At 51.1% G+C, this 24849-nt stretch overlaps 10 protein-coding genes across 10 annotated transcripts; 6 read left to right on the forward strand and 4 right to left on the reverse strand.

The window, feature by feature from the left end:
- Window positions 1–117: 117 nt before the first annotated feature.
- On the forward strand, window positions 118–2193 carry BCR37DRAFT_409931 (transcription factor TFIID complex subunit Taf5; the record flags this gene model as incomplete). The annotated part of the gene is made up of 2 exons (XM_040872165.1): window positions 118–346; window positions 377–2193. The coding sequence occupies exons 1-2, from the start codon at window positions 205–207 to the stop codon at window positions 2191–2193; spliced, it is 1959 nt and encodes a 652-aa protein (XP_040725294.1). The 5' UTR covers window positions 118–204.
- A 133-nt stretch (window positions 2194–2326) lies between these two features.
- BCR37DRAFT_387146 (RNA polymerase III transcription factor TFIIIA) lies at window positions 2327–3421 on the forward strand (the record flags this gene model as incomplete). The annotated part of the gene is made up of 1 exon (XM_040870512.1): window positions 2327–3421. One exon carries the CDS (start codon window positions 2327–2329, stop codon window positions 3419–3421), a length of 1095 nt encoding a protein of 364 aa, XP_040725295.1.
- Window positions 3422–3487: 66 nt separating this feature from the next.
- BCR37DRAFT_347062 (glycosyl transferase family group 2-domain-containing protein) lies at window positions 3488–5745 on the reverse strand (the record flags this gene model as incomplete). Its single annotated transcript, XM_040867743.1, has 2 exons — window positions 3488–5203; window positions 5245–5745. The coding sequence occupies 2 exons, from the start codon at window positions 5743–5745 to the stop codon at window positions 3488–3490; spliced, it is 2217 nt and encodes a 738-aa protein (XP_040725296.1).
- A 2469-nt stretch (window positions 5746–8214) lies between these two features.
- BCR37DRAFT_347203 (concanavalin A-like lectin/glucanase domain-containing protein) lies at window positions 8215–9492 on the forward strand (the record flags this gene model as incomplete). The annotated part of the gene is made up of 1 exon (XM_040867752.1): window positions 8215–9492. The coding sequence occupies one exon, from the start codon at window positions 8215–8217 to the stop codon at window positions 9490–9492; it is 1278 nt and encodes a 425-aa protein (XP_040725297.1).
- Window positions 9493–9527: 35 nt separating this feature from the next.
- Window positions 9528–10459, reverse strand: BCR37DRAFT_392647 (uncharacterized protein; the record flags this gene model as incomplete). Its single annotated transcript, XM_040871180.1, has 2 exons — window positions 9528–9914; window positions 9941–10459. 2 exons carry the CDS (start codon window positions 10457–10459, stop codon window positions 9528–9530), a joined length of 906 nt encoding a protein of 301 aa, XP_040725298.1.
- An 845-nt stretch (window positions 10460–11304) lies between these two features.
- Window positions 11305–14455, forward strand: BCR37DRAFT_313427 (glycosyl transferase family group 2-domain-containing protein). The gene is made up of 3 exons (XM_040866942.1): window positions 11305–11492; window positions 11560–13365; window positions 13404–14455. Exons 2-3 carry the CDS (start codon window positions 11802–11804, stop codon window positions 14342–14344), a joined length of 2505 nt encoding a protein of 834 aa, XP_040725299.1. The 5' UTR covers window positions 11305–11492; window positions 11560–11801; the 3' UTR covers window positions 14345–14455.
- A 111-nt stretch (window positions 14456–14566) lies between these two features.
- Window positions 14567–15913, reverse strand: BCR37DRAFT_402589 (concanavalin A-like lectin/glucanase domain-containing protein; the record flags this gene model as incomplete). The annotated part of the gene is made up of 2 exons (XM_040871920.1): window positions 14567–15766; window positions 15824–15913. 2 exons carry the CDS (start codon window positions 15911–15913, stop codon window positions 14567–14569), a joined length of 1290 nt encoding a protein of 429 aa, XP_040725300.1.
- Window positions 15914–16329: 416 nt separating this feature from the next.
- Window positions 16330–18691, forward strand: BCR37DRAFT_347196 (glycosyl transferase family group 2-domain-containing protein; the record flags this gene model as incomplete). Its single annotated transcript, XM_040867751.1, has 2 exons — window positions 16330–17051; window positions 17089–18691. 2 exons carry the CDS (start codon window positions 16330–16332, stop codon window positions 18689–18691), a joined length of 2325 nt encoding a protein of 774 aa, XP_040725301.1.
- A 2042-nt stretch (window positions 18692–20733) lies between these two features.
- On the forward strand, window positions 20734–22992 carry BCR37DRAFT_402591 (oligopeptide transporter; the record flags this gene model as incomplete). Its single annotated transcript, XM_040871921.1, has 2 exons — window positions 20734–20866; window positions 20924–22992. The coding sequence occupies 2 exons, from the start codon at window positions 20734–20736 to the stop codon at window positions 22990–22992; spliced, it is 2202 nt and encodes a 733-aa protein (XP_040725302.1).
- A 157-nt stretch (window positions 22993–23149) lies between these two features.
- BCR37DRAFT_303017 (uncharacterized protein) lies at window positions 23150–24735 on the reverse strand. Its single transcript, XM_040866923.1, has one exon. The coding sequence runs from the start codon at window positions 24460–24462 to the stop codon at window positions 23308–23310; it is 1155 nt and encodes a 384-aa protein (XP_040725303.1). The 5' UTR covers window positions 24463–24735; the 3' UTR covers window positions 23150–23307.
- Window positions 24736–24849: the final 114 nt, after the last annotated feature.

The following is a 24849-nucleotide window of genomic DNA, read 5'->3' on the forward strand; positions in this document are numbered from 1 at the left end:
TACAGGCAAGTCTCCCTTCTTCGCCTTTCCCTTCGCCATGATGTTTTCTGCTCTCTGTCCAAAGTGCTCAAGTTTTTATTTCTCGGCTGTTGCGTCCAAAGTCCTCAGCACAGCTGGCATCGACACCACGCGCCCGCAACTCAGCCATCGCATCGCAGACGCCAAGCGTAGCAGAAGGTCTAGACGTCCTGGAAGACTACTGCGATGAGTCGCCCTGCTGCTCAGAGTCAGGCAGCTCCGGGGAATATTGACGAGCTCAATAAGATCGTCATCGACTATCTCAACAAGAAGGGATACACGCGCACAGAGGCTGTCTTACGTCTCGAGGCGAATCGTACGACGGGCGGTGCGTCTGGCGATGCAAAAGGCTCTGCAGCCTGGCTTGATGGAACGCCACAGGCGTATGACCATGCGTATAAAATGCTCGCTTCCTGGACTGAAGCCTCGCTTGATATTTACAAGCCAGAACTGCGCAAGCTGCTCTTCCCAATCTTTGTGCACTCCTTCCTGGATCTTGTACAAAAGGGCCATGCACAAGCTGCGAGACAGTATTTTGAAGAAGCAAAAGGTGATCATCTCGCAAACCATGGCTACGACGTACGCCAGATGCAAGCGGTCGTACTGCCCACGCACGTTGAAGAAAATGAGCTCGCAAAGCTGTACAGAAATCACAAGTATCGTGTCTCGCTCTCAAAGACTTCCTTTGACTTGATGCTGAATTTCATGTTTGAGAACGAAGCAGAGGGCGGTGCCATCATCATGCGTCTTGTCAACCAGTACATCGAAGTACAGGCCATGTCTGGGCGCCCAGGTCAAGTTCCACAGCAAGCAGAGGGCATCAAGGGCCACAATAGCCAGCAAATTGATGACTTCAATCAACAAGCCCTCAAGTTAGGGGCAATGCCAATGGATAAAGACATGGCCATGGACGTTGAGCTCGAGTTGGCTGATGAAGATGCACAACTTGCTGCTTCAGCGCAACAAAGCCACATTGCTCCATCAGAGCCGACTACATTGCAACAGGATTTTCAAAAGATGCTCAAGGACGAAGCAGAAGGCGAACAGCCGGCGGCCGATGCCATTCCATTTCCACCATACAAGGCCATTGATATTGCTACTGAAGTTGAAAACATCAAAGACGCTCGAAAACGCATAGCACTCGGCTCCGCCCCAGCGTCTCTGCCAAGCGTTTGCATGTATACCTTTCACAACACCCACGACAATTTGCATTGTGCAGAGATCTCTCCAGATTCTAGCATGATTGGATGTGGATTCGGAGAGTCGTACGTCAAAGTCTGGGCGATCAAGGAGAAATCACGGGGCGTCGAGGTCCCGCGAACCACCAAGCGTATGATAGGACATTCGGGCCCTGTCTATGGTGTTGCCTTCAGTCCTGATAATCGATTCTTGCTGTCTTGCTCTGAGGACAAGTCAGCCAGACTGTGGTCACTAGACACACAGACCAGTCTTGTTGCGTACAAGGGCCATAACCAACCAGTCTGGGATGTTGCGTTCAGCCCGTTCGGTCATTACTTTGCCACCGCAAGTCACGACATGACAGCGAGACTATGGAGCTGCGACCACATCTATCCACTCCGCATTTTTGCCGGTCATTTGAGCGATGTCGATTGTGTTTCATTCCACCCAAACAGCACATACGTCTTGACTGGTTCAAGCGACAAAACATGCCGGCTGTGGGATATCGCTCGAGGTCATTCAGTCAGAGTCTTTGCCGGGCACACAGCACCCATCACTGCCTGCACCATTAGTCCCAATGGACGCATGATTGCTTCCGGTGGCGAAGACGGCGTCATTGAGCTTTGGGATATCGCTTCGGGCCGGCGTATGAAGACCATGAAGGGACACGGAAAATCTCCCATCTACTCGCTGTCCTTTTCGCAGGAAAACAGCGTCCTTGTCAGTGGTGGTGCAGATGCCACGGTACGCTGCTGGGATGTGAAGAAGCCAAACAATGACTCGAGTGAGACTGGCACTCCGCTCTCACAGCTTCAGGACGGCGCAGGCACGCTCAACACAAGTGCTGCGCCAGCTGCAGCCACAAAGGAAAGGAAGGAGTTGTTGCAGACCTCAGACCACATGCTGTCCCTCGGGACCAAGCAAACACCTGTTTACAAGGTGCATTTCACAAAGCGTAATCTTTGCCTCGCTGTGAGTGCGAGCGGGACTATATAGCATACCCACTTATTATACACTGATGTTGCCTTTGTGTCTTGCGACTGCTGAACTTTTGTTCGTCGCATCTGCAGCGTAACAAAGTCATCAAGGCCACAAAGCACAACAAGGACGTCGCCTATTGCAGGCCACCATGAAGCGAGCTCGGGAAGCTTCAGAGGAGGTTGCAAGCTCAGATAGCTGCTCTAGATCTGCCCACTCCTTGGCGAAACCGTTTGTATGCAGCCATGATGGATGTGACAAACGCTACAATAAGCGCGCCAAGCTTGCCGACCATCAACGAACGCATACAGGCGAACGACCCTTCAGTTGCGATGCAGTTGGATGCAACAAGTCATTCTATCGAAAGGCACACCTGCAGGCGCATGCGCGGTCGCATCTGCCGAAAGAAGAGCGGCCTTTTGAGTGTCCGCGGGAGGACTGTCAGAAACGCTTCACAACCAATCAACATCTTCGTCAGCATGCTGAGCTACATCTGCGTCCGTCTCTCTACAGGTGTGGGCACTGTGAGCAGTCTTTTCACAAGCATCATCAATTGAAGCGCCACGTTGGAGAGGTGCACCTACAAACAAAATCTTGGCCATGCCTGATCTCAGGTTGTGGCATGTCTTTCCACTACGAGTCGATCCTGATCAAGCATGCCAAGCGTGTTCACAACCCAGACAAGCGTTACGCTTGTGGCACAGATGGGTGCGATGAGGTCTTCGGCAAGTGGTCTTTACTACAGAAGCACGTCAACCACGAGCACAAGCTCGTGTGTAGTATTTGCAAGAAGCAGTTCACAGATCATCAAGCGTGGAAGTTACATTGCGAGACGCATGAACTTCCGCTAGAGGAGCGAAGGAAGTTTGCGTGTCATGTGCACGGCTGTTCCAAGCGTTTCACAAAAGCTCATGCTCGCAAGAGGCATATCGAAGTGGCCCACGAAAATGCTCGACATTTTGCTTGCGACCAGTGCAGCAATCAATTTGCGCACAAAAAGACATTGGAAGCCCACGTTGAACGCCAGCATTCTGGTATGATCATTGCTCAACCAAAAAAGCGTCAAAAGAAAGTCATTTCGATCGTGAGCCAGCTCACTGGACTTCACTATGAATTAGGTCGTCACCTTCCCTGCCCGCATGCTGCATGCCAGTATCGATTCTCAAGAAACTACGACTTGGACAGGCACCTCTCCAGCTATCACGCTACTGTACCTGCCACACAAGCACCCGATATCACGACTTGAAGTCGTCTCACCTGTCTGCTTAGGTGCCATTCACAGCATGGATTGGTCCGTGTTTGTGAAATGATTCTAGCGATAGATTTCGTTCAGAATCGAGCGATTATGCATAAGCACGGGCACACACAGGTGCCAGCAAATCAGCCACAAAAGAGGGAAAACTGCACCGAATGAAGTAATGCGCCAATTCTCCGGCACTGCGAAGCCCAAGGCGATGACCATGCAGAGCATGATGAGCAGTATAATATACATCGCCTTGAATCGTCCCCAGATCATTGGCAAGTCACTCTGAACAGAACTCTCTTCCAGCGATTTGGAAGTCGACTCCCATGTCATCTTTCGACCAAGAAGATGAAGCGCGAGACACCGAGAGACATGCATGCTGATTCCTTGTAAAAAGATTGTAGTGATGGCGAAATACTTGAGCGAGTCAAGCAGTCCACGGAATAGTGTGACCTCCTTGACACGGTACCGGACGAAAGGACCAACAAAGGCGTCTTTCAGCCCAAAGATGACACACACTGCAGTCAAGATCTGCAAAGAATCGGTGTAGTAGCCGCGAATGCGATACGGCACCCACCCTAGAAGAAAATAATTTGCCACTGCGAATATCCATGCTAGTCCAATTCCAAAATACGTGCCCATATAGATGAGAGCTGAACACTTTGCTGCGAGGTCGATTGGTGCTGCCACATATTGTCGAAATAAGAACGTGAAAGGGCCCTTGCGCAACCACAAACCAAAGGGGTTAAAAATGAGCTCACTGACCCCAAAGGCATACTTTTCCCAACGGCTAATTTCATCAAAGACGGTCAGTGAGACTCCTTCTTTGAAACCATTGAGACTGTAGCCCGCCATTCTGGTGATATACCCACTGGTCTGTAGCTTGAGAGACATTTCGAAATCCTCACTAACGTGGCTCTCTGACCACCACTGTCGTTCGCCCGAGTTCGTATTGGCGATGCTGTCCATGGCAGACCATCTCAAAAACGCATTGTGCCCAAAGAATGGCGTCGCATCTCCACTAGCTACTACATAGCGTGTCCCAAAGTAATTGCTGCGCGTAAAATGGGCCATGGCCATTTCCCAGAAGTTGTTGTTGCTGACGATGAGAACATCAGATGGGTGCTGCAGTATACCCAATTCAGGAGACTCATGAAACTCCTTCGCGGCGTCCAGGAAGCAGTCCTCCGGTACACGAGTGTCTGCGTCAATCAGAAGAATGAGCTCACCGAGTGACACATCCCCTTCGCACCACAAACCAGGCTGTCGTTCAGCAACTTGAGCAACGGCGAGTCCATAGGTTTCAAAGTCCTGTGAGTAGCCAGCCTGCAGCAAATCTTCAAAGGCATCCTCAATTTGTGAAGAGGCCCGCATGCCGTAATTCATGTTGCTGGCCTTCTTGAATGCACCCACTCTGACGTATCCATCCTGACCGTTGGCAGGGCGGGCGGTCCAGCCGATGTTGTGGAGGTGATAATACTGTTTCCTGGCTAGCTGACCTTCCTCATCAAGTATCTGCATGCCGTCGTCATTGACCACAATACTCGCGGTGCCTCCTTGCGACTCGTAACATGCGATCGCTTGTTTGACGGTCTGCATGGTCGGATCAATCACGTCCCAGAGACCTTCTTTGTATATAGGGCATTGTACAGTGATATGCGGCAATTGTGTCGGTGAGATGACTGTCTGAGGCCGTTTACCAGAATAGTAACGGCTGTTCGTGTTGAGCTGAGAGATGGGACCGGCCAATTGGAAGCAGCCCACAACGATGATGGAAAGAAAGAACTGTTCAGTTAGCATGTGTCAATTTCAGAGGAGGAATATACTGCCGACAAGAATGCGACCAACGGTAAATAGAGCAGGAAGACAGCCTGGACAAAGTTTTCATCCTGCATTATAGCCATGATGACGCTGTGCAGCAACTTGCCACATACGAGCGCGACCAGTACGAGAGTAATTGCAACGATCAGTGGCCACGCTAAAGCTGCAGGCCGAGCGTGACTTGTCTGTGATTCGGCGTCTCTCGAAAGTTCAAGCGAGCTGAGTTCTCGGACGTGAACAACAGCAGATTTGGGCTTCACCTCTCCTAAGTGGTATTTGGTGAGATCTTCTGTGCTTGACGGCCATAACACTGCCGCTAGATCCGTCTCGCACGCCTTGCAACGCGCAGTCAAGGTTTGAGGATTGGTAGACCAGACTACAGCCGCAGCCAGCTTTCTGCATAGCAAGAACCCGTCTTGGCATGCACCGCGCTCCTCTTCGATGTCGGAAATGCTGTCGACAATTTTGATGACACGCCCATCATCAAGTCGAAGCAAATTGTTCATTGGAGCAATCCTGCGAAAGGTTTTTCTGACCAAGTCACTTCTCAGGAACAGCATCGCTTCACAGCGCAATTTCAAAGCCCACTCGAGACTGCCAGTGCTCGAGACATCCAACGGTCGAACAATAAAGGTGTCAGAAGCAGGTTTGCGCAGGACAACACATTCATCGTGCGTGTATGGATCAGTCCACTCCTTTCTAACCGCAATGCTGTACAAATGCTCTGCCATGACCGCAGCCGCATCAATATGGAGAAGCCAGCTTTTGGCTTTGAGAGTTGAAGATTGGTCGATGCCCACCACCGGAAGACTCGCAATCCTGAGTGCCTCAACATCCTTGTCGCGCTTCAAGAGATCCTCAACAGGCTCTACCTTGTTACTTGCTGTCCAAAGACGCATGCTGCTTGCAAGGCCATAGCAGCAGACTTTGATCAACTTGTAGTGAATCAAGAGCCTGGACCATTCATTCTGCAACTGAGACTAGCGCAACACATGTCCAGCACGGAGCTGTAGGGTGTACGTGTATCTGGTGGCGGAGATTAATGGTGGCCTCACTGGTGTGGTGCACTGCAACGGCCAAGATGGTGCATATTGCAAATGTTAAGCCCTGGCAAGGCCCGAATGCGCGATCCGAAACTAAACGGATCACTTTGTCTCAGGAAGCAGAAGCTGCAGCTTCGCCCACTGTCTGTACTTGACTTTGTAGGTCGCTCAAGTGACCTTTAAGATAGCCACCGTTGGTGCAAGACTGTTGCTCTCTAGCCTTGCACGTTCCCAGGTCCAGAAGTCTCCGCTTTTCGGGATTGTAGTATCGACACGTAGCTATTAGCAACTAATAGCAAGTGCCAAGATCCAGCACAGAGTACGCGCAATGCGCCCGGCGCCCGCCCTTACTTTTCATTCTCGAACAAAGGCCATGAGCGGCTGACTCCGTGACCATGGACACAGGTTTACGGTCATTGTCGTTTATTGTCAATGGGGCCATCTTCAAATTTCAATGTCTCAATTCTCGGCAGGGAATGCATCATCGTGCATGACTGAGATCTTCTTGGGTCAGTGTGGCCAACCCTCGGCTGCCCGTGGACGGCTGGATGGTAGAGGAAGGCCCGGGAAGCTGAAGCTCAGAGACTATCCTCTTAACTCAACTTCTCGAAGCATGAAAGCATGAAACACATTCAGCCAGGTCAGCCAGACTTGAGCGGGATTAAACTCATCGAAAGCCGAAGCATCGGGTGGTCTGAATTTTAAGGTGTCGGACCGTCTGTCTGCCAGCTGTGGCTGCTGTGCGCACATCGTCCAGAATTACTGCAGTGTCAATGATGCTGTGAGCACTGAGCAATGAGAATAGATAGTCTGATAGCTGCAGGCTGGAGGCTGGACAATGGACATGCAAGACATTTAGGTGACGCTCTCTCTAACTGGCTCGCCGAAGCGACAGATGCTTCCGAAAGGCTGGCACTGACCGCACTGCCTGGCAGTGAAGAGCTGGCAGCCTGGCACTGTGGCAGTGAAGGATTTCTTCGAGCACGATTGGCTCGCCGACGTGATCAGCCGTGATAGCGCAGAGCGCACCACAGGATTCACAGCGTCTCATCAAAAGCATGATTATTGCACAAGCTGTGAATCAGCCTGTGATTGAATCAGCAATTATAGCTGTAGAGGGCTGAGCACGTTGTGCAAACAACAGTAGCACACTATAGGCTTGAACCTGGCACTGGCAGCCTGGCAACCCTGGCTAAACAAAGCAGCGGGATGTCTGGGCAGTGGGTTGCAGTCGAGCTCGACACAGTGGCGGCCCAAGTTCGCCCAACAGATTGGCAACAATGGCGGGGCGTTTCTGAAATTTTGCAGCAACTCAACAACAATGCTAAGCACAATGAGGATACAAAGACTTGATGCAATGGTCTCGAGGGCTTGCCATTGGCTTGCAACCCGATGACGCTGAACACTTTGCCACACAGTGGTACATATATGATACAACTTCATACAGCCATGACATTGACTTTGGGCTGCAGAACTAACTGATCTCAGATCTCGAACTTCTAGATCAGGCAGCTCCGAACGGGGAATCGGGGATCTTTGTCAGATAGGCCCTGCAGCCTGCAGGCGCAGAGTCCTTCAGACAATCGCAAACAACACATTGAACACAACAATTATGGTTCTGAGCTCTTCTGAGCGCTCTCGCCTGTTGCAAATCTTGTGAGTCCGACAGTCAAGTCGGCTGCATCGTCGTGAGCAGAACCCAAATTGCTCCACACCAGACAATTGTCAAGTTAGATCGCGCATCTGACTGACTCTCCTACACGCGTGCGACATCTCAGTCACGAAGCACGTCGCAAGCGCGCTCCAAGGCCGCCAACTAGTATCCTCATCAGCCAGATATTCTAGTGGAGACATAAGACCCGGCCGCAAGACCCATTCATCTGACTCGCTATGTCACTGATGCACGAGAAAGTGGATACGTGCGACGCAGACATGTCGACTCAGTCCAGGACACATACGTTGCAGCGCTCTGTACGAGTGGATAAATTCTGGCTACGCCAGCCAAGACAACGAGCTGAGCGCATTGGTAGACTGTTACCTCCGATTGCCATGATTCTTGGCTGTTTGCTCGTCGCTGGAGGTGGTTACTGGGGCTACTCTGCAGTTCCAAAGCATCAATACAGGGAGATCTGGTTCGAAGACTTCACAACTGGGAGGACAATTGATCAGGACTTCAACTACGTGATTGGAGTCGGCGGAGAAGGGCAGCAGACATTCGAGTGGACGACTGACCATGCCAACAATAGCTTTATCAAGGATGGCAAGCTCTACATCCAGCCGACAGTCACGCAATGGCCACCACAACAGGACGGCAGCTTCGTCAATCTGACGGCTGAAGGCAAATGTACTCATCCTTATTCCCTACAGGACTGCTACGCTTACCACAACGCATCATCTTTGCAAATCATTAATCCTGTTCAGTCTGCACGCTTGACAACGGCCAATAAGCATGATTTGCGATTTGGCAAGGTAGAAGTGCGAGCCAAACTACCGAGAGGCCGTTATATATGGCCTGCCATCTGGTTCATGCCCACAGATTCTCATTATGGCATTTGGCCGCAGTCTGGTGAGCTCGACCTCGTCGAATCCCACGGTTTCGATCCTACAGAGCCTTTCTCCTTCACTGGCAGTAATTGCCTGACCGGGTCGATCCACCGTGCTCCAGTCAATCTTATTTCACTCGCTACAGGCCCAGACGACAAACTCACGTCATGTTTTCCCCGACATTCTTTGACGGAAGCATTCCACACATATGGCATGGAGTGGACACCTCAAGGAGTACATTACTATCTTGACAGTCCGCTCTACAAGATCTTCCATCAGGATTTCAAGCACGGGCCCGTTCGGGATGCCAAAATGCCTTTGATCGATGATAAAGGCTATCCTGTACCGAATCCCTGGTTCGCATCGCCACTTAAAGCAGCCCCATTCGACAAAAAGTTTCACTTGATCCTCAATATCATGATTGGTGGGACAAATGGATGGTTTCCTGATGATGTTGTGGATGACCACGCATACGGAAATTCCGGTGGTCAGCAATGGCGTCCATACGGAGCGATGCGTGACTTCTGGAAAGCGCAGAGAACCTGGCTGCCGAGCTGGGGAGAAGGCCTAGGGAACGCCATGGCGATCGACTGGATTCGATTTTCAGAACTTGTCGACAGTGAGTTTTGGGAATCACTTCCTTCTGCGCGCCTAGATAGAGGATAGATTACATCTCTGATCAATATTTAAATGTGTCTATGCTATGAAGCCCAAGAGGAATCTGCTGAAAGCTGTTGAAACATCATTGCTGATTTGATCTGCAGAGTATGCTGCTCTGGTTTTCCCCATGTTGATCGCCACGTCTGATTTCGTAGGTTGAAGTTATGCATGGCGGCTTCTCTACCGGCAGCATCGTACCAGGGTTTCTCGTCGACGTCAGCAAAGATTCCCCCGACACTGCCAGCATTAACACGAATGACGAGATGGAAAGCAACATCAAAGGGCGCTGCGCGTGTGCCGTTGGTCCAAGGGTCAGAGTAGGTGAGCCTGGGGTCACCACCCAAGTATAACGAAAAGCCAGTCTTGCGCCAGAAGCCTCGGGGAACGCCGAGTGAAGCATGGTGTTGGAAGGATAATCGAGCCAAATCCTGATAAATGCTGGAGTCCACTCTACACCAAAGGTGTGGAAGCCGGCGCCAAAGTCTGTCACTCCAAGAGAAGCCACGTTCCTGTCTTTATACGCACAATCGCTCGCCAAGATGCCAGCAGCACCATAGTGAATCAAGTGATCAGCTTTGTCGATTCCTCCTGACAAAAATCCTCGGCCGTTGCCACGAATTTGTGCAAGATCTATGCGACCGGAGCCTGGAAAACTTCCGTACGAATCCTCTGCAGGCTCTAAAGATATCGTCGACCAAAGCCAATCACCTTTAGGAAACTTGGCCGTGACACGGGCTTTGCCAAATGTCACTGAGGCCTTGGAGCGCAATTTGGCGGTCTGTACGTGCGGCACAGCCTGGCTGTCACCTGGAGTCTCATCAATCCAAGTAGGCCGAATGTGTAGCATGCTGTCTGCGACCCACGCCACATGATCCGAGTCTACTGCCTGATCAAATGAACCTTCGAAGGACCCATCAGTCTGAAGAATGCTGTCCCAGTCACGTAGTTGGGCCGCTCCGTCCAAGACTTGCATGTATTTGGCTCGATTAGAGCCAAAATATCCGAGTAGGGCGAGGCCTACTATACACATACCTGCGATGATGCAGCCAACCAGGACTATCCAACGCGCCCAAATCTCGGTTCTACCTCCACTTGTACCGAGGTAAGGATTTTCTGAGGGATGTCGGTGGCCGACGCGTCGCCTAGGGCGCAATGGACGCTCATAGTGCAGCAGTAAGCTTGAGCTTGCACTCGAAAGGGATGAACGCGGAGAATCCATGCTTACTGCTACGACGCAAGACGTATTGTGTTGACCAAAGAGCTGTACCTTGTCGCTCTTGTGCTGAGCGTAGACCAGCTTTCACCCGCGAGAACTTACGCAACTGTTCTTGTTGTAAGTGAAGATCAGATGATGTGGGCAGAGGATCAACCCGGGAACAGTGTGGCTCGAGAAGCGATCGCAGGCTGGCCAAAGTCGCCCAATGACAAACTGCTGTACGGCCTAGGCACGTCACAATTGACTAGTAGCAGGACAAGAATCTCGTCGACTGATGTCCGTCAAATAAAGCGTTTCGAACTTTCGATAGCATCTGAGGAGCGGTCTGGCTGAGATCGTCTCACAGCGTTGACCATGCCGTCTGGGCCGTCTCGTTTCGCAGCCACCACCGGCCGTGCGAGCATTGAATCAATAGCCTATAGCATGCTGCATACGACGCTGCGTCTTAGGTACGCCTCTGTTCTTGCCCCCAATTCTTCCTTTTGCAAATGGCAAAGCTAAACCAGTAGAATGGTCGATGAATGGACGTGAACAATGATTGTGCTTGAGCGAAAATATGGGCCACGCCACGCCACGACAGATTGCGATCGCGCCAGCTGCAAGATCTCGACCATTATCTGCGGACAATGCTCACCTCGAATCAAGGAATGAACTCACGGTTGCTGCTCTGTATGGATGGAACCGACGCACCGTCACTGATCAAAGGGATCATGATCTACGAGGCTTCTTCTGCTCGAGGCTTGGAGACTTGCAAGTGTTGATTGGCCACTGCTCTACATATACATTTACAGTATACCACACGGTGACACACCTGTCTTGACTCTTATGAAGCCGCATTGGCTGACTGCATCGCCCAGAGCTAAGCAAGGCCATTCAAGCGTCCTTTAAGCCCGCGTTCCTTTTCCTTATCGAAGGGATGGGAAAAGTCGAAGGGCCCGGACGGCCCTGCAGTTGAGGGCCTCCCAAACCGGTCGGGGCTGCCGGATAGCTTCTGAAATACCTGTAGGTGCTTGCGCAACTTGCGCTCGAGCAATCACAACGGCACGATCATCGACCACTCGCCAGCAATAGATCCTACGCATATCAACAGCGTCGATGAATGGGGCTGTTCAAGAAGTCCACGACAACGGTTGTGCACGCACGACCTATCGAAGAGACTGCAGCGGATGGGGTTCTCGAACTGGTCAATGTTGATGACAAGGTGCGAGATGCAATGATGAATCTCTTCTCGCCTTCTTGGTCACAGAGGAGTGATGAAATGCTCGAATTCATCTACGAAGCTTGCTCTGACCATGACTGGTTTGAGCTCTGGGAAGGGACCACACCATTGATAGCCGTTCGTGTCAATCTCGAGCATGCCGTCTTTCCTTTACACGCCAACAACAAATACGCCTTGACAAGAACACTGGAACGCCTCAACACAAATATATGCTTCATCATGTCTACGGAGTCTGTGGCTGACTTTGTGCGACAGCTTCATCCATCCGCCTTCGTTGCCAATTTGTCAACTGAGATCAATATACAGGTCCGCCGTGACCTGACAGATTTTCAGCATGCGAAGGTCCACCAGTCAGCAGCAATATTGCGACAAACTGGTCAGATTCTCTTCTGGGGTGACGACCTGGAGGATCTGATGAAGTTCGCCACATTGGTGGAAGATTTAATCGCTCAATTTCTATGGCGGCGAAAGCAGACGACAGCTCATGATTTGCCGCATGGTAATCACGATGAAGCCGTCAGCCTGGCAATACAAGAGGAACTCGACCGCCCGGTTCAGATGCTGCTTCCTGTTATGGTGTTTTTGACCATTATGGTCAACTTCATCATTATCGCCCTCGCCATGCGAGCGATAGTGTTTGCCTCGATACGCACCAACAACTATCTCAGGTTCATCTTCGTCCTCTATTTTCCGTTCCTCTTCTTCTTGACATCATTCTTTTCGCTCATGTTGGTTGTCATCGTCATCAACTGTGTCGGGCCGGTGCAGCAGCTCTATCAGAACTCCAAGTTCTACTCGTGCTACCCTCCCAAGCGCATGCTTCGGGTGTTGCCTCATATCACAGTACAGTGCCCAGTGTACAAGGAGGATTTAGGGCAAGTCATTGTGCCGACGGTACAAAGTATCAAGCTCGCAATTGCTACATATGAGAGACAGGGTGGATCGGCGTCAATTTTCATCAACGACGATGGGTTGCAATTGCTTAATCCAGCCCAGAGGGAAATGCGCAAGATGTACTACGCCATGAATGACATAGGCTGGGTGGCACGTCCAGGACATGGCAAGAATGGCTTCATTCGGGCCGGACGTTTCAAGAAAGCTTCCAATATGAACTTTGCCATGGACATTTCTCAGAAACTCCATGAGAAGCTGTGCGATGTCGAAAGATCGTCCGATTGGACTGAGCATGATGAAGCTGATGCCTATCAGGCTTGTTTGAACAATGTGCTAGCACATGAGTTTTCGCGTACAGGCCACGAACCATGGGCTGCCGGCAATATCAGCATGGGTGAGCTCATCTTGCTGGTAGACTCAGACACTCGGGTTCCTCTCGACTGTTTTCTCGATGCTGCAAATGAGTTCCACCTTTCACCCAATGTTGCAATCATTCAGCACAATTCTGGCGTCATGCAAGTCGTACATGACTTTTTCGAAAACGCCATTAGTATGTCTCCTTTTCACTATTCGTCCTTCTAACAATAGCCTACTTCACCCAAAGTATATACTTTTCGCTCCAGTACGCCACTTCTGCAGGTGACACTGCGGCCTTTGTCGGTCACAACGCTTTTCTTCGATGGAGTGCATTGCAAGAAGTGGCCTGGTTTGATGACACGGATGGCAAGACTAAGTACTGGTCTGAATCGCATGTCAGTGAAGACTTTGAGATGTCATTGAAGCTGCAAACTCAGGGGTACATCTCGCGATACGCCACGTACTCCAATGAGGCTTTTCAAGAAGGAGTGTCTTTGACATGCTATGACGAAATGCTTCGTTGGTCCAAATATGCCTATGGCTGTTCGGAACTGGTCTTCAACCCTTTCTCGCAGTGGCACCGAAAGGGTCCTTTCACTGATATTTTCATCCACTTCCTACGATCCGACCTCAACTCTTTTTCAAAATTTACGATGATTGGCTATATTGGAACTTACTATGCTATTGCTCTTCGGCCGCTCCTGGTCGTGAACTACCTCGTTATGGGGTGGTACCGCTATTTTGTCGAACAAGGCTTCGCTTTCTACAATGAAGGCTTTGGAGTCTTTTTGAGTGTCATTTTTGTGTTCAATCTTATCGGGCCAGTCTCAGCTGCTATCATCAAGTACCGTGCTGCCAAAAATGAAACCTTTTGGCGTGGGCTCTACGACAACTTCAAATGGTCGCTACCTCTAATGATTTTCCTTGGCGGTCTCTCCATGCATCTTTCATATGCACTCATCGCACACTTGTGTGACCTCGTTCGTCTATTCTGTAGCTTGAACGTCGCTAATTCCAGGACATTCAATGGGGTGCGACCGCCAAGACAGTCGAGGAAGGCGACTTCTTCTCAGAACTTCCCAAGATTTGGGCAAAGAACAAGTGGATATGGGCCACGTGCCTTGTCTTGGCACTTATGCAGGTTTACTTTGCTGTCTTTGCTGCTCCCTTGAATCGCATATGGTCTATTACTGCAAATTTGCCACTTATATGGCTCATGGTTGCCCAATCACTCGCCCCTCTTATTCTCAATCCGAACGCCTACCCTTCAGAATGGCACTCCGATGTCAAGCCGCAGATACGCCGGCTTGTCGCCTGGCTTTCGCGGATCTTTCGAGTAGTGAAGGAGAAGTTGACTCGAGCGAAAGCAAGTTACATTCTTTTAGAACATTAATCTAGCACAACTTCCACATCCTCACACTATCAATGGTGAAGGCTCTCTCAGACTCAGACTTCCAGGATGGCTCCCAACGCTCACGAGCTTTCATGAAGCCTTGAATGGCCTCATTTCGAGATCCAGACCAAGGCAAAAGGCCGCTGATAGTGTTGAAATAACCATTTGTAGCGCCAACAGCCAAATTGATGATGAGATGGAAATCCTGGTCAAACGGTGCGTGAGATGACCCTGTCGTCCAGGGATTTAAGAAGGACTCAGTCGACCAGGCCGATCGTCCAGCATCAAAATCACCTTGTCCCCAAAAACCGCCCTCGGGAAACTTGAAATGCGCAACGCGCGTAAGTTTTTTGTCAACATAGGTCCTGATGGATCGCGGAGACCACTCTATGCCATAGACGTGATAGCCACTCGTCAATGAGCTCAGCCCTGATGGATACCTCATTCCATCCGTCGTCTTTGCCCATGCATCATAAATGTATGGAATGGCTGGGCCCCAGTGAAGCGTGCTGTAAGTCGCATCATGTCCACCTGGAAAATGCTGCTGTTGCTCATTCACAGAAATAAAATCGACGCCGTTGCCTCTCGATTCCATGATGTCAATCTCCCCTGACTGCGGCCACTTGCCATACGTGTTGTTCGTTGGCATCATCCAAATTGCAGGCCATAGCCAATCACCGACGGGTAGCTTCGCCGTGACTTCGACTCGGCCATAGTGGATCGAGTGAGAAAGTCGAGTGCTAAGGCGTGCAGAGGATATGGGTGGGATCACTGTACCGAGAGAAGTGTTGTACGTTGCTTGGCAATCTGCAACGGGTGACCTGCCCGAATAAGCATTGTCGACCGTGCAAATGCCAAGATCTGTCAGATTGAGTACTGTGCCTTCGGCAGGCGGCCAAGCAGATACGTGTGGCACGAGATGAAGCTTACCATCTTTCACGTATGAGTTGTTTTCAAATGGCGTGGTCCACTCGAACTCGCCCGTGCCATACCCACCAAGCTCAACTTCTCGTTGCCACACCGTCTCGTCAAAGCTGTCGAAACTATCTTCAAAGACAAGACAAAAGGACCTAGTCTCGTAGTCGTTGTAGCCCCCATATGCGAATACCGCGATGATGACCGCTGCCAGAATGACACTGGCTCGGGGTATCCATACTGCCAAGCGTTCCATTCGAGTTTCACGTTGCGCCAGCCATGGCTTCTCGATTGGCCCGTCGATCAGCCGACTCTTGAATGGTTGCGCCAGTCGTAGCGGCACTCGAAAGTAGTCTGGTTCCACATCGTCTAGCGCTCTACTCCAAGGCCCTGTACTCTCTTGAACCGAGTGAAACGAAGATGCATCGTCCATGCTTGTTGCCAGGAGCCATACCGAGGCAAACGAAGCTCATATGAGCTGTAGACACTTGAATCGTCGTGTTGCTTTGTGGTTTGCGCATTCACGCTCCATTGTTTGACTGCAACGACAAGATCTTGCCAAACCGGTTCCCTTCAAGATGCTGCTCTACAGTCAGGACTTCGTCAGCTATGGGATTCTTGCAGCGGATAGGGGCAAAGCGCAATGCTGTAGCAGCGACAAAGGACTGCGCAATCACGACCGTCGTCCCCGATGATTTGTCTTCTGGATATGACGACGAACTTGACCCTCTATGCGCCGATGAAAAGGACGAGTCTGCCTACCAGCATGAGCTCATGCTTCGGCACATCTACAAGCGCTGTCGCGCAAACGGCTGGTTTCTCAACTCTGAAGATGAGATGCGAGTGTGCATGCGGACCGACGGCTATGAAGATGAGCCGTCGTATCTGACAGCGCCTCATACAGAAGACCTCGACGAAGAAGACATCACGCTGCTTGATGTCGCAGGATTTCTTCAATGCCAGGTGGTGGTTGCGGTTACTAGTAGCATCACCATGACCCTGCTCAGTCACTTGCCTCCGTCAGTCAATTCAGTGCCGCTTGACGTCTCGAACAATGTTCAAGTCATCGACACGTATTCAGATTTTGCTTCTCTCCGGCGCGCGCAAGGGACTGCCTTTGTTCGCTTGGGTTCAACGCTGCTCATATGGTCTGATGATGTCAGTACGGTCCTCAGCGCTATACACAAACTAGAGGGGCAAATTGTCAAGCTTGTTTGGAACGGAACAGATAAGCTCGAGCAATATGAGGAATTGGAACAGGGCAATGTTCTAGCGGATCGAGGTGTCAGCCTCCTCACTCCCAGCTGTGTCGGTCTTGCAATACTGGCACTTGCAGTCTTTCTTGGCCAATCTGTTCACGAAATTGTATTGCAAATCAAAGCCGATGGCAACTGGTCTTCTCTCGGTATCATCCTCTACTTTCCAATCACGCTCTGGCTTGCTGCCTTCTTTGCTCAGACATTTGCGCTCGTTGTCTTCTATTTCCTCGGTCCCATGTCGCACCTAGGCCGGAATACCAAGTACTATTCCGCTATCGCACCACCTCGTCGCTCGAATGCTCAACTACCTCAGTCAGTGATTCATTATTGCACAACTCGCTAACAATAGCATCACAGTACAGTGTCCGATATACAAAGAAGACCTCGAACTAGTGATTGAACCTGCTTTGCTCAGTGTCAAGACTGCCATCAAGACCTATGAGATGCAAGGAGGATCCGTCAACATTTTTGTGAATGACGATGGCATGCAAGTCATCAGCGCACGCGAACGACAGAAGCGTCGGCAATTTTACAAACACCATAATATTGGCTGGGTTGCACGACCACCCGATAATGAGCACTTTGTTCGAGCAGGCAAGTTCAAAAAAGCTTCCAACATGAATTACGCCATGTATTTGTCACATCAGCTGGAAGAAGCACTTACTGGGTTCGTGCGTCCAAGCTACTGGACAGATGGAGATGAAACCGCAAAGCAGGCAGAACTTACTAACGACTTGCTGCTTCAACAGCAGCCACCAGCGCTTGGGGACGGCGACATTCGCATCGGCGAGCTCATTCTTCTCATCGACGCAGATACCCGTGTTCCCCAAGACTGCTTTCTCGATGCTGCAAATGAGTTCGCGGAGTGTCCTGGACTGGCCATCCTGCAGCATACTTCCTTAGCGTTCCAAGTCACCTCTGACAATTACTGGGAAGATTGCATGGCCTACTTCACCATGTTCATCGCAGGCGCCATCCAGTGGATGACGGCTGGTGGTGACGTTGCCCCATTCGTTGGCCACAATGCTTTCTTACGCTGGTCTGCTGTCCAAGAGCTCTCGTACGAAACGGACGGACGACGAAAGTGGTGGTCGGAACAACATGTATCGGAAGATTTCGAACTATCTCTCAAATTGCAAAACCTGGGGTACATTGTCCGCCAAGCTTCATACTCACTGGGCGAGTTCAAGGAGGGTGTTTCACTGACTGTCTATGACGAGATTGATCGATGGCAAAAGTACGCGTTTGGCGTGTTTGAGCTCGTATTCCACCCTTTCATGCTTTGGCCGACAAGAGGCCCCTTTACGCCGTTGTTTCGCGCATGTATGACCAGCAAACGCATCAGCGCTGCGTCTAAGTTCACGCTCCTGGCCTACTTTGGCACCTATCCGGCTATTGCCTCTCAATGGCTTCTGACGCTCATCAACTACTTTTTGATTGGTTGGTTTGAGGTCAATATCACCAAGCTCTATCAAAGTTCGTTCCAAATCATCATTGCGACCCTGGTCGTTTTTGACATCTCGGTGCCGTGTGCGAACGCAGTCTTCCGCTTCAGATCACACCAATCCCAGTTCGTTTTCGCCTTGTTGGAAAACTTCAAGTGGATTGCCCTTCTCTGTGTCTTCTTCGGTGGCCTCTCATTGCACATCACAAAGGCTCTTATCTATCATTTGTTTGGCATACCCTTGGTATGGAGTTCTACGGCGAAAACACTTGAAAGGTCTTATTTTCTCAAAGAGCTGCCTATGATTTGGCATCGCTTCAAGTACATGTATGCATTTGTGTTTGTCGCATCTCTGGTCTGCGTTGTGCTGGCTCTCTCGGCCGTGCCGATCGGCTGGCGCATCGAGCCTTCAGTTTTCACTGGTCTTCCAGTTGCCTGGACTTTAGCTTGCCATGCAGCTTCCCCAGTCATACTGAATCCGCAGTCATTCTTGAGCGAGATTCTTTGAGCCACAGTGCAGCCGCCTTATAGCGGAAAAAAGTAGTCGGTGGGCACAGGCTCACCGCTGCCAGTATAAGGCCAGCTGGCACCGAGCTCCTCCCTCCGAGCTTTCTGCATTCATGCAAGATAAATTTGAGTAGATGTAGAATCATTGTCGATATCGCATTACATCAGGTCTTATGCATAGCAGAGCGGTCATCAAGCCGTGACCAAAGTCCTAAGTCAGGGTCAGAGACTCAGAGATAACGGACGCCTCGGGACTCGGGAGAGCCGATTTGGGCGTCGAGTAAAATTGCCTTGGTCAAACGCTCATGGATTCCAGGGGCCCAATAGCCATATACGTATAATATGACTTACTGATAGTGGCAGTGAATCCAGTGATAGAGGGCACTGGGACCGTGACTGCAATCAGCAATTGTCCCTGGACCGATACCGGATGTTGCTCGCATGGTCCGGCCACGCCTGCTGACTTCGAAATAGTAAAAAGGAGACTATTGCGCACTATGCAACAGTCTTCATCACGTCATGAATCCGGACAGATGCGCATACAGTTCTACAAAGCAGACGGTAACAGCCTGACAGGCTAACAGCTCAATGCTGCAACCTTGGCCTGCATGTGCTCATTCGGAGTGGTTGCGCATTGATTTGGATGCCAGTGCTCAGTTTGCAAGGCTCGAGCTCTGCGACTCCGACTGCGAATCTGTGTCCGACTGTCGAGTGTCGACTCTGTCGAGTCTGACGAGCAGTTGATGGCGCAAATCTGGATGCCGGAGAATAGAGCCCAAAGCGCCGAAGCCGGACTTCAGCAGGCAATACCGAATACGCCGTATATATGTTTCAATGTGATATCTTCCATGATCGTACAACCTTTCCGATGAATGTCCAAGGTATCCTGTCAGGGCCGTCACCCGTGTCCATAGTATTATGGTAAGGCCAGACTCGTCTTTGCAAAGGTGGCATACTCGGCAATGACTCCCAGTCTCCCTCTTCGATATGAGCTTTTATGAAGTTGTGCGCTGTAAGCTGTAGCTGTGACGGACTCGACCTCGTATTGTGTGATTCACGAAGGTGAAAGTGCCAACCACACCAGCTGGGTCAGATCTGGCAGATGTGCGTTATTATTGCCATACACTGGCGATTTGTCGAAATCTGGGGCACGGCCGCCCTGGTACTGTGACTCTGTGATTGTGAGTACTGACTAGACTGCACAGTCTTCGGACCCGACCCGCAGACTGAACTTCACTGAAGTAGTGGTTAGCCTGGGTACACTGTAGTGACTATACACTGTACAATCTACAGGCTGTATTAGTGTAGGTCTCGTAATCTTGCCTCCAAGAATCCGGCAGCAAGTTGCCGCTACTGGACTCGATTCCACTGTCGATCCGGAAGAAGCCGACAGATCCTCAGACGTGGCTTGACAGTGGCTTGACATGTCGATGTCTGATTGGCTGTTCCAGATCTGCAGATTCAGGGATCTTCCGAGTGCATCGCCTCAAACTGCCGTTCACGGGGGCGACTTCTTCGCCGACGCATCTACCAGAAGTTCTCGTGTTCATGGAAGACTCATCAGCTATGGGGCTCAGAGGTTCAAAGGCCCATTAGTGAGTTACTGAGGAGCTACAATCATCGTGAGTCAGCTTTCTCTGAAGTCGCACCTGCGGCAATGCGCGAGACCGACCGTCCAGATGCTATTCACTGTATTCAGGCTGCACTGCATGCTCATCGGATGGTCGCGACAACTCCAACGCCACCCGGGCCCACCCTCGCCGCAAATACTTGTTCAGGGATGATCTCCGTTAGAAGCTTTTGTCGGCGAGAAGTCATCGCGTGACTCCGGCTTAATCTTTGTTTGCTGGCCACCTGTCAAGAGTCAAGGATCAAGCAAGATACAGTCTGATACACACATACGGTGGCTCAACCTCGCGATTGCGCGCAGCCTGGGGTAACTTTGCGACGATAAGACGACTCTCCACCGGCGCCCTAATCAGCAAACATATTTGGCATATAAAGCACTTACCCCTCGCACACTACCTTGCCCATCAAACAAGTATGGAGATTGGCGAACTCAACACCACCCGCGTACAGGGCCAGAATGGAGTCAACGCTGAAGAGGCTCATATCCCTACACCTTTCTCAGGGACAAAAGTAGCAGAAAAGCATGCTGTTGATGACACTATCCAGCGTGCCTCGACCTCCAGCTTCGACAACGAAAAGCAAGGCGCATTCGAAGTGACGACAGAAGAGGAGGAAGATGTTCCTTCAAACCTGTACCCTTTCCCCGAATTGCCTGGCGCAGTCGATGAAGGAACTGCCCTCACTATTCGCGCCATTCTCATTGGATGTTGTTTGGGAGCTGTCGTCAGTGCATCCAACATCTACCTCGGTCTCAAAACAGGTTGGACCTTCGGTGCATCTCTGTTTGGATCCATTCTTGGCTTCTGTATTCTCAAACCCCTGTCTCGAATCTCATCACCCTACCTTGGCGGGGGTTATTTCGGTCCCAAAGAAAACTTGACAGTTCAAACTGCAGCCACTGCTAGTGGTGGATTGGGCATCATCTTTGTTGGTGCCGTTCCAGCGATGTATCAGATGGGCTTGTTGAGCGCCGACCCAAAGAACGACATCGGCAAGCTCATTACTTTTTCTGCTTGTACAGCCTACTACGGCTTGTTTTTCGCCATCGCTCTGCGCAAGTTCTACATCTTGAAACTGAAACTCATCTTCCCCTCGCCCACCGCTGTCGCTTACGTTATTCGCGCCTTGCACGCCGGTGGTGCTGAGGCGGAGGCCAACGCCAAGCTTCAAGGTCGTTCTCTTGCCATCTCCTTCACTGGAGCTGCTTTGTGGCGCGTCATTTCGCAGTATGCACCCGGTATCACTTGGGACTTCCACCCAGCTTGGTGGATTGCTTCTACTACGTCCGCCAAGTCCCTCATGGCAGTCGAGTCTTGGTCATGGTATTTCGAGCTCACTCCCGCTTTCATTGGTGCCGGCATCTTGAGTGGAGTGAATGCTTCCCTTTCCTTCTTTGGTGGTTCAGTCTTCGCTTGGGGCATTATCGGTCCATGCATTGTCAAGTACCAGTACGCATTTGGCAAGCCTATTGGCGGAGATGAATATCCACTCTGGGTCAACTACAATTCTCTCTCCCTCAAAGACCCCATCAACAAGCCCTCTCCACGTTACTGGATGCTCTGGCCTGGTGTGTTCATCATGCTGTGTGCTTCGTTCGCTGAGGTGGCCATGCACGGTCCTGTCCTTTTCCGTGGTCTGAAGAACGCTTTCTGGGACAGTCTTGCTGCTGTGCCCCAGACTCGCGCCTTCTCCGAGAAGCACACCGAGGGTCAGATTCGCGAAGTGTCCGACGACCCAAGGCCCAAGTCTGAGCAGGTTCCCTGGTGGGCCTGGTCTGGCGGTGTAATCCTCGCCGTCGTCTTCTCCTGCATTGTCCTGGCTCTTCAGTACGACGTCAGCCCCGGAATCACGATTTTGTCTGTTATCCTGGCTTTCATCTTCTCTTTCATCGCTGCTCAGTCGTCTGGAGCTACCGACATCAACCCTGTCTCAACTTGCGCCAAGGCTTCCCAGCTTGTGCTCGGTGGTGTGACTCAAGGTCAGGGCCTTCACGGCTTCAAGGCCGAGACCATCAACATGATTGGTGGCATTGTTTCTGGTGGTGCAGCTGCCCAGTCGGTCGACATGCTGGGTGACTTGCGAACGGGTTACCTCCTCTCTGGATCTCCCCTCACTCAGTTCATCGCTCAGGTGTTTGGCTCTCTTTGCTCAGTGTTCCTGTGCTGTGGATTCTTCATCCTCTTCTCGACTGCTTACCCTTGCATCATCAACGTTGAGCTCGCAGACACATGCTCTTTCGCTGCACCCTCCGTCGCAGCATGGCGCGCTGTCGCCTTGGCTGTGACTGCAACTCAATTCCCTGTTCCAAAGGGCTCAGGCATCTGCGCCCTGGTCATCGGAATTTTCGCGGTTGGTCTCACAGTTGCCAAGTACACTGTGATTCCCGAGCGTCGTCGTCACCTCGTGCCCAACATGAACGCTGTTGGTCTGGCCTTCACCCTTCCCCAGACATACTACTCGACCGCCATGGCTGTTGGTGCCATTGCCTCATACATCTGGTTGAAGAGGTCTGCAAAGACATGGAATATCTACGCATACTCGATCGCAGCTGGTTTGGCTGCCGGCGAGGGTATCGGTGGAGTCGTCAATGCTCTTTTCCAGGTCATTGGCATTGCAGGTGAAGAAGGCCGTGCCACGAGCGTTGGATGCCCGGGCAACGAGTACTGTGGTTAAAAAGCAGATTTGTAACATTTTCTTTCGTCAGCTTATCTGGCGCCCTCTTAAAGTCATGTAAAGTTTCCACTCCCTTTCAAGCTCCATGTTGTCTTTCGAGGTTGCATTGCTTATCTGGACTGTGGTGTTGTTAGTCTGCCCCTGATTTCACTTGGTAAGCACACATGAATTTTGCCAGTGGGTACGCCAAGGCACAGCGCCTCAGAATCAAGTCTTTTCACTTTCACGAGAGAAGCCAAGCGTACAAGCCAAGGGCTGACTACAGTCTACACACAAACGCTAATCAGGCACAAAACGAAACGAGGCTCAATACACTCAAGCCTGGAAGCACGCAGGGATGGGCACACGAGATACCCGGCGGTCCTTCTTTGACATGGTCACAAACTTGTCTGCTGGAGTACTCACTTGATTGGTGCTTGGCTTGGGCTGCATCTGCATGCGTGGTCGAGGCTCACTGGCAGGACTCTGGCGGCATGGCGATTGCACAGACCGACTGAGGCGCGCAAGTCCTTGGCTCTGCTGCAAATGTTGTGGACGCCAAGTAGGAGTCTTGGGCGTGGCTGGCTGCATAGATTTGCGAGTCTGTGGCTCAGAGGAAGGCAAATTCCGTAGGCGATTGTAAAGATCCTGGAAGCGCGTCGAATCATGGACCTTGGTGTGCATACGCATGGAGCTCGGTATGCCATGCTGGGAAAATGTCTTGTCTGCTGAAGTCTGAATGCGCCGACTATGATCGAAGAGATCTGGTGCTAGCAGCGGTGCGGTCAGGTGCATGCTCTTTGGAGCCATGTTGCTTGAGTATTGCGCCGGTTGACCATTTTCGTCTTTATACAGTGCAGTATAACTGCTTTTCCTACTACACGAATCCATTCTGCTTGAGGCGCCTTTAAGTGGTTGTTCGGGACGACGATAACTCTGCTTAGTGCCAATCAATGAAGAGGTCCGGCTCGGCGAGGCGAGACATTCAGGTCGGTTGAGATAATCCATGAGCGCAAGCGTGTTAGGTAGCCTTGCGTCAAGAACATGAAGCGCTGTCTCGAGATGACTTGAGCATGTTGATCCGCTTTCTGAAGAGGCAGACGACAGGGGATATGATGGTGCATGCACCGAAGACAGAAGCTGTGCAAGCTCAAAGTCCTTGCGTGTGTCTAGACCAGCGCGTTGTCTTTTACCAGCAGCAACAGCAGCCGCCTCAGCCGCACGAGAAGCGATTGGTACTGAAACTAGGTTGAAGGCTGGTGCTGATTTGAATGGCGAACTTGGCCGGGCTGAATCAGCCCTTGGGGTTGAATTGAGAGTGTGATCGAGCTTGAATGCTCCTGCATTTTTGAATGGCGATCTTCGGCGTCCAGGCAGTGAGCGCAGGGTTGAATCTCTCTCTCGCGGTGTCGCTGAAGGTTGCGAGCTGTTGATATTGCTCGAGAGGTTTGCCGACTCTGCCTGCAACTGGCGCGCGACACGGAGGGTCATTCTTAGGGAGTACAAAGAGCTTGTGCGTGCTGATGCTTGAAGCAAATAGAAGCAAACGATGTTTGGGTACTACAGATGAGCTGAGCTGATTGTAGCTAGGAGTCAGGTAAGGATGTGTTGGTATGATGGAGGGTTTGGTGCTCAACGTCGTCAGGAGGTCAGGCGCCGGAAAGAAGGGAGCGAGCAGCAGAGTCAGCAGAGTAGAGCAGATTAGAGTAGAACAGAGCAGCATAGGTGCAATGAGCCATCAATCATGGAGAAGCAGCCAGTCGTCTCACAAGCAGAATCAGCTCACCAGTCAAGGCTTCATATACTTTTTGAAATACTCGGCATCGATGAGTCAATCATGAGTACCCTGGACAGTAGCCAGTCACCTTTCGTCGGTGC

The sequence above is a fragment of the Protomyces lactucae-debilis genome (assembly GCF_002105105.1).
Source record: "Protomyces lactucae-debilis strain 12-1054 chromosome Unknown BCR37scaffold_9, whole genome shotgun sequence".
NCBI lineage: Eukaryota > Fungi > Ascomycota > Taphrinomycetes > Taphrinales > Protomycetaceae > Protomyces > Protomyces lactucae-debilis.